This window comes from Lissotriton vulgaris, chromosome 2_1, assembly GCF_964263255.1.
Source record: "Lissotriton vulgaris chromosome 2_1, aLisVul1.2, whole genome shotgun sequence".
Taxonomy (NCBI): Eukaryota; Metazoa; Chordata; class Amphibia; order Caudata; family Salamandridae; genus Lissotriton; species Lissotriton vulgaris.
The window spans coordinates 1,334,986,454-1,335,010,157 of NC_141687.1; the positions used below are offsets into that span (position 1 = coordinate 1,334,986,454).

At 45.6% G+C, this 23,704-nt stretch overlaps 1 protein-coding gene across 1 annotated transcript in view; it reads right to left on the reverse strand.

Annotated features, from left to right (window-relative positions):
• The window catches only part of GLI2 (GLI family zinc finger 2), a 268,813-nt gene that overhangs the window by 61,954 nt on the left and 183,155 nt on the right, over nt 1-23,704 (reverse strand). The window contains exons 5-7 of the mRNA XM_086957103.1: nt 19,283-19,484; nt 17,659-17,866; nt 13,418-13,531 (exon numbers count right to left, since the gene is read on the reverse strand). Of these exons, the coding sequence (XP_086813229.1) occupies nt 13,418-13,531; nt 17,659-17,866; nt 19,283-19,484 (524 nt within the window). The remainder of the gene's footprint in view (nt 1-13,417; nt 13,532-17,658; nt 17,867-19,282; nt 19,485-23,704) is intronic.

A 23,704-nucleotide genomic window follows, 5' to 3' on the forward strand; every position in this document is an offset into this window, starting at 1 on the left:
TACTCCATTACGGTCACCCCACGTCACTCTACAACACTCTACTGTATGTATTCCACTCTGAGCCACTCCACTCTATGGTGCTCCATTCTATGCTATTACACTGTATGCTACTACACTACCTCCATCTACTCTTAAGTCGCTCCTATGTACGCTTCTCTACTGTATGCCACTCTATTCTGCCCCACTCCAGTGTATGCTATTAGACTGTACGCCACCCTACTCTATTTGACTGTACGTCACTATACTGTACCTCACTCCACTCAACACCAGTCCACTCTACAACACCTTACTCTGTGCTACTCCACTCTACTCTATTCAACTGTACACCAGTCCACTCTAACATACTCCACTCTATGCCACTGCACTGTACAACACTCCACTGTGAGTTATTCCACTGTGTGCCGCTCCACTGTACGACACTTTGGTCTATGCCACTACACTGTATACCATTCCACTCTGCACTATTCCACTGTACGCCACTCCAGTCTATGACAGTCTACTCCACCCTTCTCCACTCTACGCAACACTAATCTATGCCACTCCACTCTACACCACTCCACTCTCTGCCACTACAATGTATGCTACTCCAATCTACGGGCCTCCACTCTATGCAATTGCACAGTAAGCAACTCCCCTCTCACCACTCCACTCTACACTATTCCACTCTACACCACTCCACTCTACTCCATTCTACTATACGCCACTCCAGTGAATGTTATTCCAATCTACGGAACTCCACTCTATGCCTCTCTACTATATGCTATTACACTAAACACCACTCCACTGTACTACACTACACTCTATGCTTTTCTATGTATGCCACTACACTGTACCTGTACACCCCTCCACTCTATGCCTCTACACCCTGCGCTACTCTACTTACGTTATTAAACTCTACCACACTCCATTCTACACCACCCCACTCTTTGCCACTCCACAGTACGTTATTCAGCTGTACCCTGCGGTCCACAATGAGCTGGCCATGCCCCAGTGGATGGGGCCCCGGGGCCAGGGCTTTAAGTGGTCCGGCAGTTTTTAGGTCTCGCGACCTATCGATGTGCGCAAGCGCATCGAGCGGAGCGAGAATTCAAGTGGCGAAAATCTTCTTCAAACCACGGGCTTTCAGCCCCGCGGTTTTCATGCAGTTCACGTGAACCACGTGATTAAACATGCACGCGCATCGGCAGCATTTCTCCTGCAGGCTCGCAAAAGGCTCTCCTCCCTACATCAAAGTCATCAATCACCCTCCCACAGGCTTCCCCAGCGCTGCCCAGCCCCCTGCTTCACGCCCAGGCCATCTGTTCCCTGCCAGACCTCGTTTAACTTGTTCCCTGCTTGCCTCTCCCCCGCCCCCCCTGCCCCACCACAGCAATGCCGAGGGCTGGTTTCACTTTCAGCACGGAAGACTTGCCTGCTTTGCCAACGCTTGTTTTTATTAATTTTTTTTATTCAATGCTTGTTGTTTTCGTCTTCTTTTGCATGCCCCATGTGTGTACATGTACTGGCGGTCTGCTTGAGTATGGTTGCAGGTGGAAGATATTTTATCGGTTTACAGAAGGACGCATTCATTTCGTGTAAGCACACATTTGAGTCACAGGATATTGAGCCAGCTCGCACGAGGGCAGTCCGCTTGGGCCACCTTGTTTATTTATTTACTTAGTTGCACAAGCGTGGTCCGCTTCAACAGTGCTTGTTTATTTATTTAATGACTTAGTTGCACAAGCGCAGTCCGCTTCGCTCTCGTGTCTCTTTCCTGCTCTCTCTCTCTCGTGGTTCTGTTTAATATCCGTCTCCTTAAGTCTTGCTCCCTCCTCTCTTTCTCGCTTCTTTCAGTCTCTCTTCCAGTCTTGCCGTTTTGTCTCTCTCTCGCTTGCTGTTCTCTCTCTCTTGCTGTTCTCTCTCTTGCTCTCCTCTCTTTCATTCTCACTCTTCTCACTTTTATTCTCGCTCTTTTATATTCTCGCTCTTCTCTTACATTCTCGCTCTTCTCTTTCATTCTCGCTTTTCTTCTCTTTCATTCTCGCTTTTCTCGCTTTCATTCTCGCTCTTCTCTTTCATTTTAGCTCTTCCCTCTCTCTCTCTCCTGCTCTTTTCTCTCCCTCTCTCTCTCTTTCAGCCTCCCTCTACCGGCACTCACTTGATCTCTTAAACACACAGAGCTCCGTCTTCAGCCCATGGCTTTAACAGGTGAGTGAGGCGGGGGAGAGATGCCTCAGCGGGCTGTTACCACCAGTGCCTCCACTGAGCGGCACTGCCTCTTTAGTAGCGTATATCGTCCACGGCCGATGTGATGACTGGTTCATGCTGGCTTTTATTTTACAAAAGCTGAAATTAAGCACAATGAGTGAAACATTGAATTGCATTTGTTTTCAAGTTTAGCCCCTTTTACACTGAGGCAGATTGTCAGAGGCTGCTCATTCAGTCACAATTCCTCCTGTGTTCCAGAGCGAGCCCAGCACGCAGGCCGCTGTTCTGCTTATAACCGAAGGGTGTACGTCTGGCACAGGGGCAACTAAAACAGTTGCCAATCGCTTGGCCTATCAATTTCATTCAGGATCATCTTGGGTTGAGGTCCCTTAATTGTTACATTTTCCAGAGTTAAGTAGATGAGCAGGGTGCATTCTGATAAATTGAAAGTGTAATTTTTGTACAGGTTTGTGCACCAAATTATTACTAGCTCACTTAATGACTTTGTTGTAATGCTGTAATAATGTGGAGTTACACAAAATGAGGGGCCTCACTGAAAAATGTGGTCATTCGTAAACACTGTGGGTTGTATGTTTTCTAAAGCCCTATGCCCCACTTGATTTCGACCCTCTTACCCTCTTGGTTGATCTTGTTTGGTATTTTGTAGCCACAGAGACCAAGTTATTTTAAAACCTACATAAGAACTAAGCCCTACCATCATCGGCTCTTCAGTGTTATTAAGATTGTTGAACCGGTTTAAGGGAGATCGTTGACTGCCACTTTAATTGTAACTGCCTTTATGTTGAGCCTCTGAATTTATAGTAATCTAAATTGTAGTGACTCCAGAGCCAAGTGTAGGTTGCAACAAGCAGCACTCTCGATTGTACATCTATAATGCATGGCTGTATGCAACAGTTCAACTTTTAAAGATAGGATGTTTCTGCATCCCGTGTTTAGGTAATCTTACAATGGCTAAAAGGGCAGTAAAATAAAAACACCTGTGGCTGCAGGATTTCACTTATCAATGCCCATTAAACAAGCATCCAGCCTTGACTATTTTTTTCCCCGATATGACTATCACTGTCTACGCCCTTTCGCAGTCTGTTGTTAATTTTGTGGTCTGGAAGTAGTGGGGCTTTATGCTAAGCTGCCTTTTGGATGTGTTCCTCTATTGCAGCATCTTTCTTTTGCCATGTTTCTTATTTATGCAGTGTCCTCAACAGCAAATGTGGCTAAACGCATTGGAGTGTTTTGCACAAGCACCTATTACATTACACAAGGTCAGATCCTGCGTATCTTTTGTATGTATTTATTTAGTTACTTATGCTGGAAAGTGCATTGCTAAACACGTATAAGGTCCCAAAGGCCACTGCAAATCAAAACACATAGGTAACACATACAATTCTGACAACATAAAATAACAACATATCACATACATACACTCAGTAATACATAGCTATAATACAATACCATTAGCAAAGCAAATGGCTTTAACTTAAAGGCAAGACCTGTTTGCAGTAGGAAAGTTGGAGCTATTGGTTTTGTAAATGACAAAGCCCTTTATGTTTTTAAAATGAAAACAAAAATAAAAGGCATTGTTATTTGCAATTGTAATAGCTCCAACTTTCCTACTGCGAGACCTATTGGCAACGCCAGTGCTTGTTTGAAGGGGGCCCCTGATAACGGGTCTCTATCGAGGTCTGTGTTGTGCCCTGGCACAGGAGGTACGTATTTTCCCAGACTGCAGTGACAGCAGGCACATCGATGTGCGCGTGCTCACACTGGTCACTTCTCAATAGTGGAAAAGTTATGACATGACGTTATGCCAGGTGAGCGTTGTAGGGGGAGGGAAATCCTTTAAAGCGGGTCATTTTCTCTCTGATTTCCCTTCTCTTTTTGAAACTCAGGAGCAGAAACATAGTTGTGGTGTGACCAGGGCTTTAAGTGGAAGCTTTTTTCAATATTATATACAAGCTATAGTTGCTGCTTATTTATCTTATGCAACTAACAACCATTGACAAAGCCAATAGTCCTGACTTGTTGAGTAATGTTACTTGTTGTATCATATATTTGATGCAATGGCAGAAACAGCAAATAACAAGTTTGGCAGCACACTAGGCTAAACACAGATTTTTAGCTTATGTGTGTTTTAAGCCACACCCTTAATTACATTGGCCACGCCTCTTTGCGAGACCACCGCCCTCCCTGTTTTTTCATCCCACTTAAAGCCCTGCCCAGGGGGATGTCGGACAGGGGAGAGGGGCCGCGCAGGTCCCCCTCCCCATTTTCTAAAAAAAATTATGAAGACCTGGCCCTGGGAGATGGGGTCCCCGGGGCCACAATAGGCCTGGGGAGGGGGGCTAGCAGGCCCCATTAACTAAAAAAAAAAAAAAAAAAACATCTGACAAGTCACCGGGGGCCACGCACCCTACACCACCACTCTGCAAACGCTCCTCCTGGCGCAGAAGTGGTTAGGGAACAAAGCCCCCTTGAATGCTGAGGGTCTTTGGGGGCAACCAAGCCTTCTTGTTTCCTCCAGTAAGTCCCAGACAGTGGGATTTCTGGGAGGACTTGGATGCCACACCCCCTTTCTCCACCACTCTGCAAACACGCCTACGGATGCGCTTCTGGTTGGGGAATCCATTCCACTTTACTCTTGAGGGCCTCAGGAATAAAGTGGAGTACTTCCCCCAACTAGTAGTGTGCCAGGAGGTGCGTTTGCAGAGTGGCGAAGAAAGGGGCATGGCCCCTGACAACCTCTTAGCAGTCCAGCTGTGTGGGTCCTACTGGAGGTGAAAGAAGGGGTAGTTGGCCCCCAAGGACCCTCAAGAACCAAGGAGACTTCATCACCCAACTAGTAGTGCACCAGGAGGCACGTTTGTTGAGTGGAGGAGAAAGGGGGCATGGCCAACAAACACCTCTTAGCAAACCCACTGTGTGGGACTTATTAGAGTTAACAGGAGGGATACTTGCCCCCCAAGGACCTTCTGGAGCCAAGGGAATTTCAGCCCCCTTACTAGTAGTGCACCAGGAGGCACATTTGCACAGTGGTGAAGAAAGGTGGTGTTGCCTCCGACAACCTCTCAGCAATCCTAATGTGTGGGAGTTACTGGAGGTTATAAGAGGGGTGGATGGCCCCCAAAGTCCTTGGGGCCAACTACCCCTCCTGTTACTTCCATTAAGTCCCACACAGTGGGAATGCTAGGAGGTCTTCGGAGGCCACACCCCCTTTCTCCACCAATCTGCAAACGCGGATCGTGGTGCACTACTGGTTACTGGTAGGGGGAAGACGTCCCCTTTACTTTTGATTACTAGTTTAAAAAAACATAAAAGCTTACAGGGATGTTATAGTCAGGAATTCGCTTTTAAAAGACCTTAGAAATTCACTGAAAAAACCAAAGGTTACAGGGACATTACAGTTAGTAATAAGAATTTAAAAAACCTTAGCAATTCACTGAAAAAAACAAAGGTTACTGTGATGTTATAGTTAGGGTCAGATTTTAGTTGTACAAAACCAGTGAAATTCGGCAGTTATAGTTACCCGAGCTATGTATACCATATGCCCCGCAATATACTGCTTATGTCCTCACATATTACATCACTGATGACACCATCGAGTGAGTGTAAGTATTTTGTAATAGTTGGCCATTGTTAAACATATACACGAAAGTACAGCAAAACTTAAAGTAGTATACTAGGTGTACTACTAATGAGTGATACTACTTTCAATATATATCATATGAGTGGCTGTGTGACTGTATGTATACTTGTGCATATGGGTGTGTAAGTGGCTATAAGGGTGTATAAGTGGTTGTGTAAGTAGCTGTGTGGGTGAGGGAGATGCTGTGTGAGTGGCTGTATTGGTGAGGGAGTAGGTGTGTCAGTGGATGTTTGGGTAGGTGAGTGATGGTGTAAGTGGCTCTATCAGTGGGTAAGTGGGTGTGTAGTGGCTATGGGTGAGTGGGTATCTGTCTGTATGAGAAAGTGACTGGGTGAGCAAGTGGCTATATGGGTGAGTGAGTGACTGAGTAGTTGTTTCATTAATGACTTCATGTGTGACTGACTGTATTGGAAAGTTTGTCGTGTGAATGACTGTATGGGTGAGTACAGGATGTGTGAATGAGTATGTAAGTGGTTGGGTGAGTGAGTATATGAGGGCTTCTATGGGTAAGTGAGTGGCTGTGTTGAGTTGTTAATTGGGTGAGTGAGTGGGTGTGTGACTTTGTAGGTACATCTGTGGGTGTGTGAGTAGCTGCATGGGTGAGTGTGTGGTTATGTGGCTGGCTGTATGACTGAGTAACATGCTCCCACGTCGCCTTCAACCACACCACCGAACTCCACTGGACCGACCACTGCTGCATCCATTTCACCTTCAAGAAACCAACCACGCACCACCGCACCCAACAGCTGCCTCACCGCTGCTGGAGCAAAGTCAACGAAAACCAGCTGATCACCTCCCTCGCCAAGAACCCACCCACTGACCCCACCAACCCAGACGCCGCAGCCCCAAACCACCTGGTTCACCGACAAGCTCCAGACCTCTAAACGCGCATGCCGGAAACTGGAGAAGACATGGCTCCACAAACGCACACCGGACAACCACGCAGCCCACAAGGACGCAACCCGCAAACACCACCACCTCATCAGATTAGCCAAGAGATCCTCCTTTAAAGACTGCCTGAATAACAACGCACACGACAGGAAAGAGCTCTTCATCATTGTAAAGAAACTCTCCAGCCCCAGCGCCAACGCCAACGACATCCCGCCCTCACAAGAACTGTGCGACTCACTAGCCATTTTCTTCCACCGCAAGATCGCTGACATCCACGACAGCTTCAACACCACAAACGCCCGACTACGCCAGACTTCACCTCCCCTGTGAACACCACCAGAGCAAACCGCCTGACCTCCTGGTCCAACGTCAACGACGACACGGCACGCAAGATCATGAACTCCATCCACTCAGGATCTCCGTCTGACCCGTGCCCAGACCACCTATTCAACAAAGCAGACGCAGTCATCGCACCCCAACTACAGAAGGTCATCAACATCTCCTTCGAAACAGCGACATTCCCGGAAAGCTGGAAGCACGCCGAAATCAACGCCCTCCTCAAGAAGCCCAAAGCGGACCTCAAGAACTTCCGGCCCATCTCCCTGCTCCCGTTCCCGGCAAAGGTGATTAAGAAAATCGTCAACATGCAACTGGCCCACCACCTCAAAGACAAAATCTTGGACCCGTCCTAGTCCGGATTCAGACAAAACTACTGCCCGGATACAGCACTCATCGCTGCCACAGACGACATCAGGCACCAACTAGACAACAGGGAAACACCAGCCCTCATCCTCCCGTACCTGTCAGCCGCCTTCGACACGGTCTGCCATCGCACTCTAAAGACACGCTTCCTAGAAGCTGGAATCCAAGAGAAGGCTCTTGACTGGACCACCTCCTTACTCTCCGGCAGAACCCAGAGCGTCCGCCTCCCTCCCTTCCTATCCGAAGCCACGGACATCATCTGCGGCGTCCCCCAAGGCTCATTCCTCAGCCCAATGCTGTTCAACGTCTACATGGCCCCCCTCGCACAAGTGGCCCACCATCACGACCTCAACATCATCTCCTACACTGATGACACCCAGCTCATCCTCTCCCTCACCAAGAACCCACACACCGCTAAACCAACCTCCACGAGAGAATGAAGGCAGTCGCCGATTGGATGAGGAGCAGCCGTCTGAAGCTGAACTTGGACAAGACGGAGGTCCTCATCCTCGGACCCACCCCCTCAGCCTGGGACGACTCCTAGTGGCCGACCACACTGGGAACAGCACCAACACCCACCGACCATGCACGCAATCTAGGATTCATCCTCGACTCCTCCCTCTCCATGTCTAAGCAGGTCAACGCCGTCTCCTCCTCCTGCTACAACACACTCTGCATGCTCTGCAGGATCTACAAGTGGATCCCGACCGAAACAAGAAGAACGGTGACACAGGCCCTCGTCAGCAGCAGACTGGACTACGGCAACGCAATCTACGCAGGAATCCCAGTCAAACACCTACAACGACTACAAAGCATCCAAAACGCCTCAGCCCAACTGATCGTCAACGTCCCCCGGCGCAGCCACATCACCCCCATCTGAAAGACCTACACTGGCTCCCCGTCGACAAGAGGATCACCTTCAAGCTCCTCACCCACGAACACAAAGCACTCCACAACGCCAGACCAGCCTATCTGAACAGCAGACTCAGCTTCCACACCCCCACCCGCCAGCTCTGCTCCGCCAGCCCTGCTCCGCCAGCTTTGCCCTCACCGATGTCCCCGCATCCAACGAACGACGTCCGGCGGCAGATCCTTCTCCTACCTCGCCGCCAAGACCTGGAACACCCTCCCTACCCACATACGGCAGACCCAAGACCTACTCGCCCTCAGAAGACTCCTCAAGACCTGGCTCTTCGAGCAGTAGCAGCACCCCCCATCCCCTCATCGCCTTGGGACCCTCACCGGTAAGTAGCGCACTTTACAAGTACTCTGATTGATTGACTGATTGATTATTTGAGTGGCTGTGTGGATGAGTGAATGGTTGTGTGAGTGGGTGTATGAGTGAGTGAGTGAGTGGCTCTATGGAGGAGTGAGCAGGTGTGTGAGTACTGGTATAGGTCTTTGAATGGGTAAGTCATTGTTTGTACAGGTGTGTGAGTGGGTGTACAAGAGGTTGTATGGGGTGTGAGGAGGTGTGTGAGTGGATCTGTTGATTTCATCGGTGATGTAATCAGTGATGTCACTGACCATGTCATGAGTGATGTAATATGTGAGGTCATAAGCAGTGCATTTCTGGGGAGTAAGTTATAGTTAGCTTAGGTAACTATAACTGCTGAATTTCACCGAACGTCCCTGTAACCTTAAGTGTTCTCAGTGAATATATATATATATATATATGCAATAAAATACCTCCCGCCGTACATTATAAGGATATTTCAAGTCACTAAGGAGTTCCATAACTATATTGAGAAACAAGCCGAACTGTTATGGTTATGGAACTCCGAGGTAACTATCAATATCTTTATCGCGTAGAACAGCAGGGAGTACTTTGTTTCTTATAATAAAAGGGCACGCCCCCTTCTCACAAACCACTTACATCCTTGCTGCACAGCTCTTTCAAATGAAAGAAAGAGCATGTTTTCAAACATGAAGAATAGAAATAGAATTCCTGGTGCTAAATTAAAGACATCAAACATTACATTAGATAGGTGTTGCAAAAAGATATTATAATCTGTTTAATGCAAATCATTTATTTTAAAAAGAAGGAATGTGTAGAAACATGCAGAGAGAATCTAACTTTTCGACAATTACCTATGAGTGGGCAAAATAAATATGTTGTCGTAAATATCTCCTTTCTCTTTTCACTGTACAGCTAGAAAAAAAACAGAGCAGAAAGAAAAGCCATGTTTCGTTTTAGTTCTTTAAACTGCTGCTTTAATTATGCTCCATGACCTGACCTGCCTTTCCCTTCAGCTGCTGGTTCTGGCAGCAGGCACTGTGACGTCAGAACTCAACTGTATGAAGTTACTTCATTTGGGCTGCTACATCATTTCTTTATAATAGGCGACTGGGTGTATCACAAGTTGCATACTATAAAGAAATTAGATACAGTTTTTTATTCAAGGATTGCAGAATCACATGTATTATCCGTACTACACAGTGGTCGCTGCCTCTGCATAGTCATGGTTCAGCTGCACTTTGATTGAAAATGCCTTTTTTATTTCATTTTTTGACAAAATTTGGCACTTGTAAATAGCAAGGTCTGCCGGACCAAATTCCATGCAGTTCATTGCAGGGGGAAATGAGTTGGAGGGGGAGAATCAATGGATGTGTTCCCCTATTTTAGCTCCCACAGGAATTTTTTTCGCTCAGAGCTACAGCAAAAATCACTGAACAGTTTTATGCCAAACTTATTATGGAAGTAGAACTTTCCAAAAAGTGGGCTTTTTGTTACTTTTCTGTACAGGACGATGGCAACGGAATGATTTCTAGACCATGCTCTGCAGCTGCAGAGGATGAACGAGAAGTCCAATACATTGTGGAGAGTAGAGAAGTGGGGAAATACTATGACATGTGGGAGTTTTTCATACATTCACCCAGAGAGAACAAGCTGAATACACTGGTCACCTGCACATTATGTGACCAAAAGGTTAGCAGGGGGTAGAAAAGACTCTGCTCCTTTGGAACATCTACCATGCATCAACACTTACGTGGAAGCATGACAATGGGTATCAGACGTTTGCGCAGAAAAGAAAAGAAAAGAAACCAGATACAAGAAATCAGATACACCTGAGAATGTGCTGCAAAAGGTACTTTCGGAAAAACAAGTATATAATCGACACCTGAGCATCTTTGCACTTTTGGGCATGGAATGCAAAATGACAAACTGAACTTCTTCAGCACAGAGATTAATCCCAGGATTGGGAATCAAATGATGGAAGATCTTATGCAAAATTCCATCATTTTTCAAAATAAAATAAGTTAGTAAGTGGCCATTTCCGAAAAAGTAGTAAAAAAAAAAAGACTATAAAAAAAAAATGAACATCCAACCCACAAAACTAGTTCTTTTGAGAACCATCAAAATAAAAACCAAAAAAAGATTGAGGTCTGTAAATGAAGAAGGTAGCAACTAATGTTTTGCACAGTTGCATCAAATGGATCAAGTTGTTTACAGCAACAATAGAAAACAAATGTTTTCCCCTTTGATGCATAGCATGCTCTATTTGTAGGTCTATGAGCTTCTGTCAGAATAGTCATACATTCAGGGGGAAGATTAAGGTAACCAAATTCTTTGAACTCAGGAGTCAAATCTCAAGGTTGAGCTCCTTTGGGTTAGGGGCAGGATTTCTCAATGGTTTTGTGTGAGAAAGTCGGTGTTGATGAGAAGTTTCTCGTGGGGAACTACAGAGAGTTCAAGCAATGTAGTAAACCATGGTTGTTGAGCCCAAGTGGGAGCTTCGAGAATGAGGGTGAGAGATGTTTGCCTGAGCCTCCGAACCACAAACGGAAGAAGAGGGAGAGGCGAAAAAGCATAGGCAAATATCCCTGACCAGTTCATCCAAAGCATTGCCTTTGGATAGTGGGTGTGGGAACCTGGAGGAAAAGTCTGGCCATCTTGCTTTGTTTGCAGTTGCAAACAGGTCAATCTGTGGAAGCTCCCACTGGTGAGAGCATGGGAGAAAGACTTGTGGGTGGAGTTCCTACTTGTGGACTTGTATCCTGCCGAGGAGGTCAGCAAAGTGGCTGTCCATTCCTGGGAGGTGTTTCGCTAGCAGATGGATGTTGCGAAGTTTTGCCCAATGCCAAATCGTCGGAGATAGGTGTGATAATCGTAGAGAGTGTATCTCCCCCGACAACTATTGACCCCGGGTGTAATTATGCGTGCCCAAACTGGGTCTTTAAAAATGTGGCTGAATGTTGCAGCACGCCTTTAAGCACAGGAAAATATTGGCACTATTTATGCATGCTGGAAAATGTTGTGAAAAGAAAATCATCCTCAATAGGGTCTTTGTGTAAGGGGATCTGGTGATATGCTGCTGCCCCAGTAATGAGGTCTCGAAAAGATAGAGCATCATCAGCGGGTGATGGGTGCAGGTGGATAGAGACCTTGGGCAGTGTCACCTGGAGGATCAATTTCATAACTATACTAAGGATTTGTGGACTGTGGATATAAATCATGACTTCCCCCATGATCATCAGAGGGAGACTGTGGAGACTTCTGTGGTGTAATGGCTTCTGGTTCACCATGTGAATGCTGTGATGTAGGTATCAGTGGAGAAGAGGGTGGAGGAGGTGGTTGAGAAGGAGGAAGAGGGGGATGCAAAGGACTGGTTGCATTTTCCTTCTTCTTTTTAGCGGGCACTGGTACATATAAGGCCTCAGAAAAATATGATTTAGATGCCGAGTGCACAGTCTGAGCTCAATTACAGCCAGTGCGAGACTGTATATGTAGCTTTTTTTGCTTCGGATCGAGCCACTCCTGCATGATTTGGAGGATTGGCCGAAGTTTTCAGTATGAAGCAGGTTTCTTTTTCGAAGCTGAGGTGGTTGGAGCTGAAGCGGGTGAGTGGTGTGCTGGGAACGAAAGAGGCAGTTGCTCGGCTTGGTGCAGGTGGTAGTTGTTTCAGCTTTTCTTTCGGTGCCGAGGGCGGGGCGTCCGCAGCAGATGGTCGTTGCCTATCATGGCCTGCTGGCAGTGGTGGTCTGGAAGCTGTATATTCAGTGGAAACCTAGTGTTTCTAGTGAGGTGGAATAGGAGCACGGGTACTCACGGTATGCTGGCCCAAAGGAAGATCTTGTATTTGGAGGCTGATGTCAAGGTCAGAAGCAGAGCCAGACCCAGAGGCATGGATGGAAAAGGCCTCTTCCTCAGCCAAAGAGGCCTCATGAAGCTCTTGACCGAAGATGTCGGGGCTTCATCAATCTCTGCGCTGCATCTCCCTACGACGCGCTCGTCAGTCCTGCAATGTCTTTTTCGATCAAAAAGATTGGCAAGCCTTGCAGTGAACTTCCTGATGGTTCGCAGACAGACATAAGATGCAAATCTGTTGGTTTTTGGGTATTTGGCGTGGCACCTGGGGCAGAAGCAAAATGGAGTTAGTTCCATTAGCAGCGCATTCTCGGTCGAAGCCGGTGAAATAAAGAGAATGCCCGAAGGCCGTGGTTGGGGCACGTTGAATTGAGGGGCGAACGTTTTCTGGTTTTTAGTGCACTACGATGGAAAACGCAACAGAAACAATACCGAGTAGAGTGGAAATGAACAGCAAACCGAAAGGTGCCAGAGACAGCCTCGAACTGGAGCACTACACAACACATCCAAACCCGACAGCGGAAAGAGAACAATATAACAATGGAGTCGTTACGCATTATCACCAAGAGGAAGAGTGACTTTGTCACGTGACTCAAAAGACTTCATCGAAGAAAAACAACTTGCACACATCCGGACCCAATACTAGATGAAGGAGGTATGCAGAGCATGTGTATCTTCTAGAGCAACACAAGCCTCAAACATATTCTTCTCTTTCTTAATTTTATCAGCATTGGCAAAAACTAAAAATTGTACTGAAACCATGAAGCAGGTTAGCGTAATACAAAAAAATGCATTTTCAATCATGGATTGCTGGGGGACTGGTCTTCCATGTCGTGTTGATACACTTATTACCAATAACAAAAGAAATAACACAAACTTGTGCTTACCTGAGTGCAAGGGGAAATGGGGCGCTGACTTTCCACTTCCGTCTTGACTTTGCTGCGCTTATTGATGATGGCATTCACTGTACTGCTGACAGCCGATTCACTGCTAGGCTTGCTCTAGAAAGTTGGAAAGAAGTAAGCCGTTTAAATGTGGAACACTGACATAATCTTGGGGATGGTTCATGGTTGATACAGACTGAATCTACCAGCTATCTGTCTCGGCACAGCATACTTTCAGATGCTCAAGATGTAGTCCATGTGACTAAACTCGGCTGATCCTGCCCCTCAATTCTATTAAAAGGTCTCCTGACGCCTGTAACAACAGTCTTCCATGTACAGTTTGCCCCCTCTCTCCCCTTGACAACTGTGAACTTTCATGCGGGCGGGGGGCATTCGAGGGGAAGTGGGGCTGGGGAGCTAAGGCCGTTCATGCCATGTAATACCCAGCTATCCTTCTGCTAAAGGGATAAGGCTCAACACGAGCATCCAGATCTTCTTACAGACATAGAAGGACTCTATAGCTGCTTTCACTTGCAGTCCAATGAGAAGATACTAGTAAAAATATCCACTGGAACCCTACCTTGCTCAAAAATCTATAAAACTCGTTTTGGAAACCGCCCAGCAGGTTCCTTGAGGATCCCGGTAATACATTTAAATAATGTGCCTCCTTTTCTTCACCAAACACTTTGTAACTTAATTCAATTATTCCTGCAATGCTATCGTTATTATCACTTTTATTATTAGCAATATTATTATTTTTTTTGTGTGATTAAATGTGTTGACTGAGTAAAAAGTAGGAAAATAATAAAAATGACTGGGTGCTACCTCAAAGGAAATTAGAGGCGAATTTGTACATTTCCCTAAATTTGATTAATTCTGTAGACCATTGATGAATCGCCCTATTGAAAGAGAAGACGTCAATGAAGTTTAATAGATAATACTAATTTTCAAATAATATTTTGATATTTTGAGTTCAATTGTCCCCTCCACAAACAATCTACAATTCTCCTTTCATCTAATTCTACATTTTAGAGCTAAGAAAAAAGTAACAAAAGTGGAGAATGAAAGCTCGTTCCTATTAAAATAATGCTTATTATTATGGTCATAAGTAATACAAAAAATTTAGAAATAACTACCGCCCTTCTAATACTATTTAAGATAACCTGATACCTAATGGATCCTTATGATATTAAGTATATGTTGCATATGCATTAATGATTACGTAATATTGGTTTTTTTTTTAGGTACTAGCTACTGATTCTATTATCATTATAAACAGGGGTGTAGTGAATAAACAGCTCTGCACAACCAAAACTTTGAGCCACTAGATAGTAGCTGGGATTAATTTCATGGTGATTTCTGTTTTGTTCCAACACTTGGAACAATTTTTAAGTACTATGGTTCAGAGCATAAAGCGGTCTATGCTGAAATCTGGTCACAGTTCACAGTTCATATTATAGAAATGCCATATCAGCTTTTTGTTCTTTTGAGGTTCATAAATTGAGCATCGCTACAATGTTTACTGGTATTCATTGGATTGTGAAACAAAAAAATTGTATTTATTAAATGTGATGCCGTTTATCCTTTAAATTAGTAAATTCTCATTTGATACACTTTTTATTGACAAAATTAGTTTATATTTGTGGTACTGGCAAGCCCACTACAAAACACCAGGCTTGGTTTGTTCAGTCCTCTTCAGCCACTGTCATGAGTCATTGTCACAATGATGGATTCAACCTCGATCTATGTCTGGGGGTGAGTGTCTGAAAAGATTCAGCGCTCCTTCCATCATCTCTTTGTGTTTGCTTTGTTTGCCCAACATTGGCAGGGTATGCCCAGACGAGGGTCCTTTGCTCACTTTGCCACTGGATTCAAGCTAGCCTGGCTGATGAGGGGTGTTACCTCGAAACCGGACCCAGGATGCTTGTTTCCGGTTCAGGGAAGACTTGACTTGCCAGGTCGGGATGGACTGTTCCCATGGGGCACAGGGTCAAGACTGATTTGCATATAGGCGGGTCTGAACTAAGGTGGCGAAGTGAGCTAAAGAACGTTGATGGATTCAACCCAGATCAGTGACTGGGCGTGAGTGTCTGAAAAGTTTCAGTGCTCCGTGCATCATCTCCTTGTGTTTGCTTTGAATCATTGTCAATCACATCTCAAATCAGCCCATAGAAGTAATTTAGACTCTGAGTCATGCTATTGACTGTTTGAATATATCCTTCCATCTCTTTTGAAAAGTAAAAGGAACTATATTACATCTGAAAAGTTTAGTCACTCATCATACAATCAATACTTTATGTCATGCACTCCCGCTGAAGAGTGCAAGCCTGAATCTAAAATCCCTCCTCACCCAAACACCATCCCTCCAAGATGCACCTCTCAGTGAGAGCAACAGGAAGTTCCACTCCCTTGCTGCCACTGCTGGGTTGCTCACTGATTAAGCCCTCCCACTGTCCTCTTCTTCCGTGCTGCTTTGCTTCTTTGCCAACAAGCTGCTATTTCCATGGAGTGGCCTGCCGCCTCTGCCCTAATCCTGTCATCGGAATGCAGTTGATGTTCAGCACACCTATTAACTTCCTCTCACTGCACACAAACACTGGCAAAGCCAATGAGTGGCTCTAGCTTATAAATTAGAATGTGAGCCAGATCTATTGGCTTTATCAAACTTTGGTTTATTTGACATGGTATATGTGGGGACGTTTTGAGATTTGTAGCTAAAAATGTCAAACACAGAAACCAACGAACAAAAGATTAGGCTCTTTAACTCCCGTTACACATAGGCACATAGGTGGAGGGATGCTTGTAGTGAATTCTTTTCTTTACATTGCTCATTTTCAGAAATGTCAGTCCAACCCGAGTCACTTATCCCGCACCCTAAAAATAAATGTTTCTTATAGCTTTCCTTCTAGTACAATCCTGAAATCAGAGAATTAGTTCTCTCGATAATGTCCATTGGATCAACTACGTTTCCTACAGGGAACAAGAGCTGACGGACAACTGCAGCTTGGGTCCTGACTGTCTTTTCATGGCCTGATTTTAACAAATTTGAAATAACAGATTGGTCATCAAACAAGACCCAAGGACTGGTTTAAACATCCGTAGAGGCGCATTTAAACTCAAAAACCTGTAAAATTCGAACAGAAAAGGATATTAGTCTACTAGTCATGAAATGACGGAAGATGACACTGCTCAGCCGAGACTTGGCAAGAGAACTTGGATTTGCATTGTGAGGGAACCATGGAAATCCAGGGGGGAACATCCTTTACAACGCGGATGTTACACCGCAGTTCCCTTACGACGCAACTTTTACAACGCAAGTTGTAACAACAAATTGCGCTGGGGGGCGCTCCAGAATAATAAATAGTTTAATTTACTATCCAACTCCTTCCCTACTATCCACGGGAACTGGAGTTGGAATAGTAAATTAAACTATTCATTATCCAGCCCCAAACAACGCAAGTCGTGGTAACGACTTGCGTTGTAAAACATGCGTCGTAAAGTATTGCGATGTAAAACATTGCGTTGTAACGACATACATCCAAATCCAGGTGTCCCTGGGTTCGTCAGCTCTGGGTGGTTAATCAGTAACGATTTTGGAGTACCTGGGCACAAGAAAGCCACCCTAGGATAAAATCAGTCTTTGGCTGGTTTTATCAAGGATAGTTTTTTTGGGGTGGAAGATTTGGAGGGCCTCATTCTAAGACACCAGGGTATGGAAGCGAAAGAGGCCCGTTTCCAGGGGACTCTCCATTCAGCCACCCTATGCCAACCATCATATTTTCAGCTCTGGAAATGGACTCAGTCAGCGACTCACCTTACTAAAGAGTGAATATTTGTTGTTGTCTTTTTGAGGGCTATGTTTTCTTTCGGATGGATACGATAATTGCCTGATTATGGGAAAGTAAATCTGATGTAATGATGCTACTGCATACAGGGGTGTGCTAGCTGACAAAATTGCTGACAGGCCTGCGCCGCTGTGAGAACGGTAGCGCTAAGGCTGAACCAGTCACATGCCACGCAGGATTCATCAGACAGATCTAGGCGAGTCTAACCCATGTTGGACTAAACTAGAGATTTAAACCGCGTTGAGAAAGAGCGGCATTTCTATTAAACTACTGTAAACCGTATGTATCTTCCTTGTGGGCCACGAGGCTAGGCGTCCAACACAAGAGACGTCACTTCAGAAAGTGCCACTTGGCGCGCGCTTTTACTGGCGGGGTCACAGCCACCCGCTCCCGCCATACCTGATTAGCTTCCGGCTGACTGCTGTTGCTGTGGGGCGCAGGAGCAGGATTGGTCGAGATGACTGCCATGTGCTGGCGGGATGGGAAAGTAGGCGACGGCTGGAGGAGCGGAGGGGTGTGCCCAAATGCCGCGCTCAGGCTGCGCTGTTGGTTCAGGAGGTGCTGATACGCCACGGGGTTGAGAGGGTGAGGGAAGCTGAAAGCAGGGCTGAAAGAAAGACATATACTGATAAACAAAACAATGCTGCCAGAAATACTTTTTTTCTAAGCCTAGTTGAGGAAAGGAATCTAATTTGTGATAAGAAAATAAAATGACTAAATATTAACAGAATTTAAGTGATTCTCGGTGAAGCGGTCTAACGTCCCTGTATAGCATCACTATGCAAATCTGCATCCCGGACGTGTGAGAAGGAAACATAACTGAGTGTTATCATGCTTGTTAAAGAGATCTTTGTGACACCTGTAGGTCACAAAGGCACATTTGGTGAGTCTCTCCTGCCTTTCATCTTTCTGAGGTCAATAACTGTAGTGCTATTTATTCACTCGCAGCACTACACAGCTAAATGACCCTAATGGAAAGGGCAACCCAAAGAAGTTATTATTTGGGCAAATGAACAGACTTAAAATTAAGCAGTGGTACCGCCTGTAAACGATACCACAAAGTAACCCTGAAGTGAGCTAGGCCACATATATTTACAATGAGAGCTAGGGAAGGCACTGTTAACAAAGGTACTAAATGTCCTCAGTCCCTATCATGACCCTGAAAAAGAACAGGCCTGCCCGGACCTAAACCCATCTGGCAGGGATCGTCCCGTGGTCCAAATCCTGGAACAAGTTTGCTGTTGGAGAGCACTATGAAACTTGCGATTTCGTTTTTTACAGTCATAAAAAAGGATCTCCGCGAACACAAAACTGAAAAAGCCCTGAAATTCACCAGTTACGCTATGCGACAGACCATGCCCGCCATAACTTACATCCAGCCATGCCTATTGCACCCATTTGCTGATGACATATGGCAGAAGCAAGATCGCGAGTTATGATTTAAGTGCTTTATCAGGTTTGTATCCGCTGAACACCATCAGTAACCTTTAACTGTGGTTGATTCAGAGAAACAAAAGTAGCTGCTCAGCAGCCTGTTCTGACACTGAGGTAGAATGCTGTCACTCAAAGTTGCATGCATGTTTCTGCACAACAAGGGAACCTGAGAGTGGTCAATGACCTTGGGTACACACTGTAATACAAAATAATGTCTCTAAGACATATGAATGTAACAATGCTACCAATCAAATGGTCAATTATCCCAAACAATAATCAATAAAAATGTTTCTTTATAAAAGAATTGTATAATGCTGCAGTGGGCCTGAGTAAAAGGCATGCTTGTGCTCTCACATCGGTGCTACACACACGTGTTAATTGTCAAGAATACCTAATAAGTCTTTATGATATCTAAAAGCAAGAATAGCATTGCCCGTCCTCGGCTAATCAACAATAAAGAAGAGTAATAAGAAGGGTGTTGCAGTTATGTTTTATTAAAAGTCTGAATGTTCCAAGTAGCACAAGTACGGTTTGGTAGCCCCGCCTCTTCCAATACGACACAAGATGGCTACCTTCTAGACGGCTTTACCTGATTGCCCCGGCGGATAAGTGCCCGTAGGAGCCACTGGCAGCAGAGCTGCTCCTCGAGTTGTTGATGTACGCTACCAGGGAGTTAGGGGAGGTGCGGATCATGGTTTGCAGGTCTAAACTGGCATCCGACAGCGGAGAGATGGACAGGGCCCGCTTCCTACTCAGCCGCGGTGTGAGCCTCGGACTGGAATACCGGGACACTGCAAGAAAAGACGATGTTCTCGTTTAATACAACATGGGAGAAGAACAGTGACACATACAGATTAGTTTGCAAGGTGAACAATGATTTGGCTGATACAGGATCAATAATACGCATGTTTCTGACAAATTTCCATTAGCGTTGAGGCTTGTTTCCTGCCCAGTCACATGGGATGTATATGATCTTAAGTAGGCATGATAGATCAATGATTTAATGCACACCGTTGATACCTGTAGCGCTCTGTAGGTCATAAGACAAGATCCTGTGGGAAAACCATATTTCTACCTTCCCATTCTTCAGATGTTGAAAAACTGAGTTCCATTACAGGGGGTAAAAAAAAACTTCTGTTACATGCAGGGCTTAGAAATGGCAGGAGCGTTGCATGAAGCACTTTATAAAAAGCAAGTAACTATTAATATTGCCCTCTTATTGTGCATGTAGCATTTTTGAAACTCATTTACTTTGAAAAGACTGCAGGACAGTCTGGGGTGACCATGAAGGGATCCAAATGTGAGGGGCTGAAATTTCAATGACAGTAACATTCAGCGTTGTTAAACACAGTCAATCATGCTGTGATTCGGCACAAGGGCAGTCAGAGATGTCCATCCTCAACCAGCCAATCAGCTCAATCATACATTGATCAGGTACAACAGCAGTCAGTAAGTGCGGCTCAACCGTCCAATCAGCTCAATCTATCTAGCCAGTGAATGAACCAGGATGGGAGGGGCGTGCTTGATTACCTCAATGATAACAGATAAAGGTAATGAAAAAATCCTTGGTAATGAATTATTGTAAATATCCGGTCTCTATATAATCAATATTTTACCTGGTATTGAATAAAACAAGAGAACAATTCTACATGAAACCTCACACAGTAAAGCTTTTCAATTCTGACTGCTTTCAATGCATTGTGAGCTGTAATGTGCGTTGCCAAACTCTTGCATTTGGTAAGCTAGTGAGACATTCAGTCTACGGTGCAGACATTGCTTTTCATCCTTCCGGAGTCAATATGAGGAGCATGACTAATAGGGGTTATCGTAACAGTTCTTTTTGAGCCTTAAAAAATTCCAGTGGTGTGGTCTTCACTGTTGCCTGCTTGGTAAACTTAAAAACACATTTTTTCATTTTTTATAAACATAGTTGTTACGTGAAATTAATAAGAAAGTACTTTTGAGAGTCAATATACGCCAACCACAAATGGCTGGTTTCAGCAGAGGTTTACAAATACTTTCTACATCAAAAGACCTCCAAGATGAAAGCATGGGCTTGTTTTCTGTAAGGGGATCCCCACCTGTCCAGATCGGAGGGGGGCGAGCCTGTCCCAGGCGGACCCCCACTGGCCCTGGCTGAAAGGAAGGAGCGAGACGCAATTTTCCAACCTGATGAATCGGCCTTTGGAGCGGGGGTAAAGTCGTGGGAATGTGCAGATCACAGGAGATAAAAGGGTGGGGGCGGGGGTGGGGGTCCTACCGTGGGAGCAGCTCTCATTTCTGTGGATGGATCTGGCCCATGCTGACTCCAGGCGCTCTGTTTCCTATAAGGAGCCTCTAGTGACATCACATTGCTGAAAATATTCTCATACGTTCGAGTTTAAAGTGCCAACCGCGTTACCCAAAGCTACTGGAAATGTGAGATGTCAACGCAGCGGGGCAAGATGGTTTAGTGGGTTTAGCGCCTGTTGCAGAGGTCGGTGTACAAAATAAAATGCATATGTTTGGATTCTAACACGACCGGCTCAACCTATTGGGGCAGATTTATGTTAACTGGCGCATCCCCAGGGATGCGCCAGTTAACATGCGCCACAGTGCGCCCCAGCTACGCCAACCATGGTGCGCCGCATTTATGATGCGGCGCACCATGGGGCAAAAACGGCACAGATGCGTCACGCATCTGTGCCGTAAAAGTGACGCATTGCTGGAGTTGCGTCGCAAGCGCGACGCAGCTCCAGCAATGCTCTGGGGGGGCCTATTCTTTCAATGCTGCCTCAAGCCTTACGCCTGCTTCAAGCAGGCGCAGGGTTTTGACGCAGCATTGCCCTGAAAGTGACTGAGTGAAATCTCATAGATTTCACTCAGCCACTTTCAGGAGGCGTTCCTGCGCAGGAACGCCCCCCCACTGCGCAGGAACGCCTCCTCATGGCGCAGTGCTGTACAACGTGACGCATCTCCTAGATGCGTCACGTTGTAAATAGGGTGCAGGGATGCGCCACGTTTCTGCGCCGTTGCGTCACGCAACGGCGGCGTAAACGTGGCGCAAGCCCTTCATAAATCTGCCCCATAGTGTTTCCAAACAGATGAAAAGGGCAATAGTAGTGGTTAATAATGGTATTTAAAATTGACTAGAAAGTACCGCGGTAGAGGCGCCCACTTGCAAAAGATTTACGGGATTATGAAGTGCGTTATCTGTCACACTACATTTATACGGAGAAGTTCACTCTGCATTAGTTCTGGAGTTCAATGGCTGTCTCTCGTTAAAGCAAATCCTTCCACGTTGGTTCTAAATAACAGCAGCAATGCAATCACTTCAGCTACCAAGGAACCAATTCCAATTTTGGGGGGAGTGAAAAACAAGGAGACAATTCATTTATGACCGTCATCCGCGAAGTTGGAGAAATTGAGAAAACTTTGCCTGCGAAAAAGGAGGTTAATTTACACTACTTCGTTGAAGCATTTTCCCCATCCGCAGCCCAGAGAACATTCACCAGAATTTAGAGTAGGGAGGTACGAAATTGTGTGAAATTTTGAAAAAACTACATCAAATGCAAAACAGCCATTTAGCGCTATATTTTACCGCAAAATGCGTCCTTACATCCATTTTGAATCATAGCAACAAAAAACAAAACAAAAGTGCTCTAAACATTAAACATAATCCATTTGCATTCTGTTCTTTTGGATTAGTCCTCTGCTCCCACGACATGATTTTTACCCGAACAGATTTGAAATTGCACACCGTGGCGTAATTTATTTTATTTACACCACAGGTGTACAGCAAGGTGCTGGAAACACCGTAAAAGTACGCCGGCGTAACGATAATTAATTTCACCCCCCCCCCCCTAATTTAACTGGCACTGGCGTTCAGGCCCCAGTAATAATTGATTCTAGGGCCATCTGGTCTCACTTGGAGGCTGAAGGGGGAGGCGGCGGTCCCCCCATATAGTAAATTGAAAAGGAGGAAACCGCGTTTAAAACAGCCCAGGGCGATAAAAAGAAACTATTTAAAGTTCAGGCTCTCTAAATATGGGCAGTTTTCCCACCCCTGCTCCTGTCCAATCCCCTTCGACTGTCTTCTGAAAGGAGTTCTGGGATCAAGGAAGGGTAGTGCTCGAGTGTGTGACGCTGAGCTGTCAGTTCTACAAAAATAAGACAGAGCAAATGACGTATGCATAACCCACGGTCACACGTGGTGTCTGGCCCGGGTGGAGATGCTCTTACGACCAGAGAGGTGCCTCGCTAATAACATGGTGAACTTGGCTTCCACGCAGCGAATGGGCTGCTTTCTGGCCAAAGGATGCTCCAGCCATGCAGGAATCAGAGCATATTGTGCGACTAGAAATCCCCGCCAGAGGCGATGGCATGGCAGGGGTTAGTTCTGGTGCTTGGCCAAGGAGGTCTGGGACTCTGGGATGCTGCCTAGAGGTGGACGGGAGAGGCAGTCAGCACATGGAATTTAGCCAGTGCTTTAAATGGGTAGGTAGTGGTACTGTTCAGTAATAAGTACCTGCACTTCTTCAATTTGAAAGGGAGAGTACCTGCACTTCTTCAATTTGAAAGGGAGAGTACCTGCACTTCTCTGCACTGCTGCAACACATTCAATGGGAGTGAACCGGTACTTCTCAGGAACAAACTGGTACTCTAAAGAGAGAGTAGCTGCACTTCTATACATCCATTTAAAGCACTAAGTTTAGCAGGTGAAAAGGGGGTGATGTGGCAGGGCACAAAGAATGAGGAGTGGGATAGTAGATTTTTCAAAGGTCGTGCTAGGGCATAGCTTCAACGGGCTCAGTGGCATCAGTCTACTAACATGGCTTTGGGGCAGCAGGCATTCAAACTTGCAAGTCAACAGATTTCACAAATAAATAAAAACTGCAATGTAATGCAAACTAAAAAAACGAAACAAGAGAACATAGATTGACTGCGACCTTTAACTGAGGGATTGCACCCTATATAGGGCCATCAAGCAGCAGCGTTAGCCATGTGAAGCTTCAGAGGGGTACATGCACTT